The 6000-nt window shown below is 54.0% G+C and overlaps 1 protein-coding gene and 1 long non-coding RNA gene across 2 annotated transcripts; both read left to right on the top strand.

Moving 5' to 3' along the window:
* Positions 1-1086: 1086 nt before the first annotated feature.
* Positions 1087-1646, top strand: LOC107195602. Its single transcript, XR_001516785.2, has 2 exons — positions 1087-1339; positions 1442-1646. It is a non-coding gene; the product is annotated as an uncharacterized LOC107195602 (long non-coding RNA).
* Positions 1647-5376: 3730 nt separating this feature from the next.
* Positions 5377-5640, top strand: PRM3 (protamine 3). Its single transcript, XM_015588599.1, has one exon. It carries the CDS (start codon positions 5377-5379, stop codon positions 5638-5640), a length of 264 nt encoding a protein of 87 aa, XP_015444085.1.
* The last annotated feature ends 360 nt before the right edge of the window (positions 5641-6000 follow it).

Here is a 6000-nt window from a genome sequence, read left to right as displayed (position 1 = left end):
GGGATAAGCATCCGCTGCTGCTCTCCTCCCTCTGCATCACCTGAGAGCACTTGGCACACAGGATGCCCGTCATCCCTAAATCCTCCCGTGTGCATACCCCAAAACAAGGACACTCTAACGACCATCCAAATTGCCTCTGACTTCCTAAGTGAAACAAAATTTCTATCCAAAAGTCATTTATTTTGGTTTTCTGTTAAAAGAGACCGAACCTCATACCCTCTTTATCCCTGCAGTTCCTGGGGAACCTGGAAGGCTCACGGGGAGCTGAATGGTCGCCCCTCATCTTGCCCACACTCTCTGTTCCACCCATGTGGGCCTCCCTTTGATTCCTTATACCTGCCAAGCATCTTTCAGACTCAAAACTTTTCTCCATCGTTTTAAAGTGAACAAATTCAGTGGCATTGAGTAAGTTCACAGTGTTGTAAAATTACCACTTCTAACTAGCTCCAAACTATTTTCATCGCCCCAAAAGGAAACCTGTACCCACCAAGCAGTCCCGCCCCCCGCCAGCCGACTTCTGTGTCTGTGGATCTCCCTCTTCCGGACACTTAATGCAAATGGATTGCACATTCTGCGCTGCCCGACAGCTTCGCGCCAGCTGCTCCCTCTTCCCAGATGCTCTTTCCTCCTCCAGCTCTGGCTCATCCTTTAGGAATCCACTTCACCAGCACTTCCTTAGGGGGCTTTACTAGGGCCTCCTATGAAGTCAAGTCTCCCCAGCACACCCCTCAGAAAAACCTGAAGTTCCTTTCCTCAACATTTTTCACAATTACAGTTATTCTCTGTGGTCATTTCACTCATGTTTCTCGTAGTTAGATTAGAAAGTTTATTAGGCAGGAACGTGTCTGCCTTATTTATCACTGTGTTCTGGGATCCGGCCCCGAGCCTGGCAAATAGTAGGTACTTCATAATATTTTGTTAACAGACTGAGTGAGTGAGTGACTTGCCCTTACAGAAAAGTCAACTTATGCCCCCTGGGACGGCCCCACCCTGCCCTCACCAAGGGTCTCCAACATGTCCTTATATGGACATGATGCAGACCAGCTCTGGCCATGGTCTATGAGGTACAGGCCTCTGTGACCTCACAATGCCCAGGGCCCCCACTGTGTCTATAAGAGGCCCAGGAGGCAGCCCCTGGCTCACAGACCACAAAGTTCCACCTGCTCACAGGTTGGCTGGCTCAGCCAAGGTGGTACCCTGCTCTGAGCATCTAGGCCAAACCCATCCAGCACCATGGCCAGATACAGATGTTGCCGCAGCCAAAGCCGGAGCAGATGCCGCCGTCGGAGACGAAGATGTCGCAGACGAAGGAGGCGCTGTTGTCGGAGGCGGAGGAGAGGTGAAGGGGGTCCCCCCCATGCGTGAGGGAGCTGGGGAGCTGGGCGGAGCTGGGGGTTCAGCCCATGCTGAAATTTCCTCTCCCACCTCTTGGTTTCCCCAGTGTGCTGCCGCCGCTACACCGTGAGGTGTAGAAGAAGAAGATAACATGCTAAAGGCACAAGCTAGCAAGTCCACCACACTCCTGCCTGAATTTTACCAGCCTTCAAGACCCTCTTGCCACATCTTGAAAATGCCACCATCCCAATGAAATGAACAGGAGCCTGCTAACGAACAACGCCGCCTGTCAATAAACGTTGAAAAAGTCACTTTTGTCTCTTTGCCTTGAGGGGGACCTTGAGGGGGACCTTAGGGCTGCTGGGAAGAGGGGACATGAGTGATAGTTGTCACACTAAATCTTATTCCAAACTCTTGACTGTCAAGTCACAACCAAAATCTGTCTCCTCAGCCACCCTTTATAGATGCCCCTCCAGGGGGGATAGGAGCCAGGTCACACTAGTTTCTGAGCCTATCTCTCAACTCTGTGCTCTGGCTTTCTGTTGGCAGCTTGAAATGTCCACAGAAATTTATGCAAATGCTACCAATTAGAGCTCACTCCCCCTGATCCCACACTAGAGAGCCAGGCCAAGCTCATCCCTAATTCCACCAGTCCCCAAAGTGCCTGCAGGTTTATTTCAGCCCAATGGGTCACCTGCCCAGGTAGTGGCTGAGCTACGTTTTCCCATTTAACCCTTTGAGGAAGCAGGGTAACCTACCATTTCACAGCGGTAGGGCCAAGCCCAGGGCGTTTCGCCTGTGACCAAGAGCTGACACGTCACAGCCGCAGCATGTACTGGGCACCATGGTGCTCAGGTATTCTGCATTCATCACTTCCAGGCCTCACATTGACCTGTTTCTTTCAGGTGAGGACACTGAGCAGATGGCAGATGGCTGGACATAGACCACCCCCCCTTCCCAGGAGTCACCAAGAGTAAGCAGTTTTCTTCCTGAAAACCACTCAGGTAACTAAACTGAATAAAGAATAGAAGAGTAATTTTTTTCTTCCCAGGAAAGGCTTTACAAACAGATCAAGTTCTGGCCATGGAGATGCTGGCTTAGCAGGGTCTGGGGGATGTGGGGGGGGCAGGGCGCTAATAAGGCATGTGACCACCACCCTGAAATCAAGCCTGTCTCCTGTGGCCACTGTAACAAATTACCACAAATGTCACAGCTTAATGTTTTATTATCCAACAAAATGGGTCTTTACAGGGCTACTTTCTTCCCCTACAGGGCTACTTTCTTCCCCCACCTCCATCTTCATAGCCAGTAGAACAGCATCTTTCCACAGCATCTTCATGTCTCTCTTCCTGTGGCCTGCCTGCCTCCCTCCATGCAATGACATTTGAACCCCGCTCCCCCGCCCCCGATAATCCAGGATGAGCTCCCCGTCTCCAGGAAGTCCATGAGAAAACATCACAGGCGCAGGGATTAGGACATGGACACCTCTGCCTGGGAAAGGGAAAGCAGTTGCTATGATTCTGATTTAATGAAAATCCACAGGTGGAAGGCCAAGGGCATGGACTCTGAGGCTCCTTATTTGCAGAGTGACTTTGAGCAAGTCATTTAACCTCATGAAAAATGGAGATTGTACAGGAGCAAATGAAGCAAATGAGTAAAAATGTACAGAAAGTAAATGAATAATGCCTGGCATATAAGTAACCACTACATTCTTGTAAAGAGATTAGAATGAAGTCCCACCCAGACCATGGCACAGCTTCTAAGGTTTAGTGAGGAAGCTTCAGGAATGGCTACATGTGGATTCCTACCAGCTGGGTGAGATGAGGACTTATCACATTGGCCCAGAAAAGGTGGGTGAGAGTCCTATCTGCTACAAGGGACCGTGTTTTATGGGCAAGACAAGGGGGTGGCTTGCCCTTCTGGTCCCTGTTGGCTGTGGACCCCGGCTCTGTGTTGCCTTTACGACACAGGGCTGGCCCGGGTGAGGACAATGGTGGGGTGGGGCCGCCGAGTCACAGTAGGGGGCCCTTTATATACAAGTCCCCAAAGAGCTGCTGGCAGACGAGACCAACAGTAACAGCAAGAGCAGGTGGGCAGGCCTCAGCCCTCCTCCCCCGCTGCCTAGGCCAGCTCCAGCCGCAGCCTGAGTGCCTGACCTGCGACCACCATGGTCCGACACCGCACGAAGAGTCCAAGTGAAACTCCACAGCAGGGGGGCCAGGAACAAGAGCAAGAGCCAAACCCTGAGGACATTCAGGTGGACGGAAGGACGCTCAGAGGCCGCTACCACTACAGACGCAGGCACTGCTCCCGGAGGAGGCTGTACAGGGTCCACAGACGGCGGCGCTGCTCCTGCCGAAGACGCCGCAGACGCGCCTGCAGGCATAGGAGACACCGCAGAGGTTTGGCCCATCCCACTCACTCACACTCTGGGCACTTCCTGCACCCCCCAGCCATGGCACAGACGCCTGGGCGGTGGGGGCTCATGAAGCCCTGGGACCCCATCCCATCTGACAGGAAGCCCTAGCGCCACCCAGGCCCCCTAGACAGCCCTGTAACCAACAACTTTCTTTTTCAAAAGGCTGCAGAAGGAGCAGGAGGAGGAGGAGATGCCGAAGGCGTCACTAAACCTTCCTGGGCCATCACAGCCCTGGATGGAAATTCAGGAAAAGTCATCTGCCAAAGAACCACCTTGTGAGACCACAGGCACTCCCCCGACGCTGGATGCCCAAGCCCTGAGCCCACAAGTTCTTGAGTCATCTGTCAAATAAAGCTTGAGATAAGAAACTTGCTGGCCTTCAGGGTCTTCTTTATGCAAATGGCACAAACATGGCTTCTTTTCCTCAACGGGGTCTGCGGATGGGGGTCTGTGGATGGGGGTCTGCGAATGGGGCTGGTGGCCAGGGCAAGGGGCGACGTCCTGAGTTTTGATCCTGGGCTTTATCCTACCTTGCCGTTCACATCTCCAGGGCTCTTCACCCTACGGGCCGTGGAGAAGCTAGGGACAGTGTGCTGAGGGGGAAAGCAGGTCTGGGTGAAGGGAACGAAGGGCAAGGGAACTGCGTGAGGCCCACGGGCCACTAGAGTCCTGAGGTAGGACCCTGTGTACCAGTGTCTTCAGGGCCACGCTCCCTCTGGAGCCTCCAGGAAAGAACCCATTCCTGCCTCTTGCTAGCGTCTCATGGCTTCTCATGATCCCTGGTGGTCCTATCGTCTGCTTCCATGGTCACACGGCCGCCTCTCTCTCTTACAGAGACACTTGTGATGACAAGTGAGATTGCTAATCCAGGACAATCTCCCCATCTCAAGATCCTCGGAGGGTCATTATTCAGCCTACCATAATCACCAAGGATTTACATGTTAGAAAACAGATACAAGGGGAATTAACTCTCCCCCACATACTGAAACTGCGTCGTATGGGCACATGTAGCTAAAGAGACCCGGGACTCCCAAAGCTAGGAGCTGCTGCTTTAAAGGGTGACTTGAAGGATGGGACAGAGTTAGTAGGGTTTTCTTTACAGCGGGCACATGTTTTAAGCTCACCTGCGCAGGCCCGCCCAGGTCAAGAAGCTGGACACTTCTAGCCTTCCCACCAGAAGGCTCCCAGTCCCCACGTGCCAGCGGTAGCCGCTACCCTGACCCATCATCACACACTGTCAACAGCTCTCCTGGGCTGGGCATTTCTGGAATGCGGGGAGGAGTCTGTGCATGCTCCTGCTTCCCTAAAGTCTACTCCCAACTCTCATCCTGGCTAAAAGGGAAACTTCTGCAGGGTAAACGAGGTCAGATGGAGAGGTGACCCAGCAGGTGAGGCCGCCTCGGCACTGGCTTGTTATTCTGCCTCTGTCCGGCCCTGCGGGTGGTGAGAACTCAGTGAGGGCTGGTAGCCGAGGCCCGAGTCAGTGTTGGCCCAGACTCAGCTGAGGGGGTGGCTCTAAGGGCCCCTTTGTGATGTCAGCACCCTACCTACAGCCCTCACAATCCCTCCACCTCCCCACAGTGGCCCTCCCTCCCAGTCCGGAGAGGTGGCCAAAGCAGGCAATGGGTTCCCGCTGTGCCAAGCTCAGCACGGGCCACGGCCGGGGCCATGAATCCACCATGAAGAAGCTCGTGGCCTGCGTGAGTCAGGATAACTTCTCCTTGTCGTCAGAGGGAGAGGAAGAGGAGGAAGGAGAGGAAGAGGAGGAAGAGGAGCTCCCGGTACAAGGCAAGCTGCTGCTGATGGAGGCTGAGCAGCAGGAGGAGGGCGTCGAAGAAGATCCCGTGGCCCAGCAGAGCCCTGAGCCCAAGCAGATGCACTCCTGACCTCCGACCATGACCCAGGAAGAGATGCCAGCTGCTGTTACAGTGAGAAGAACTTTCGGAAAAGAGTCAATAAAGTCTCCAGAGGAATTCTCCTCCTTTGTGGTCCCCCCAGCCTCACGTCTGTGGTACCGTGTGTGTGCGCGTGTGCATGTGCTGTGCGTTTTAGGGAAGTTGAAAAGCAGAAATCTGTGATCCCTGCTCCTGATGTCCAGCCAGAAGTTTTCACAAGGTCTCCTCCCCGTGACTTCTCAGCTGCCCTCTCCTGCTTTGGGGGTGAACATGTGGTAGCCTGGGCTGGAAAGTCATCTCAGCCAGTCCTGTCTCGGGGCAGAGGCTGGGGGTGGGGGGTGTGGGGGTGTG

The sequence above is a fragment of the Pteropus alecto genome, unplaced genomic scaffold, assembly GCF_000325575.1.
Source record: "Pteropus alecto unplaced genomic scaffold, ASM32557v1 scaffold34, whole genome shotgun sequence".
Lineage (NCBI taxonomy): Eukaryota > Metazoa > Chordata > Mammalia > Chiroptera > Pteropodidae > Pteropus > Pteropus alecto.
Note: the sequence above shows the minus strand (reverse complement) of the source record. Positions and strands in the feature narration are given on the sequence as shown.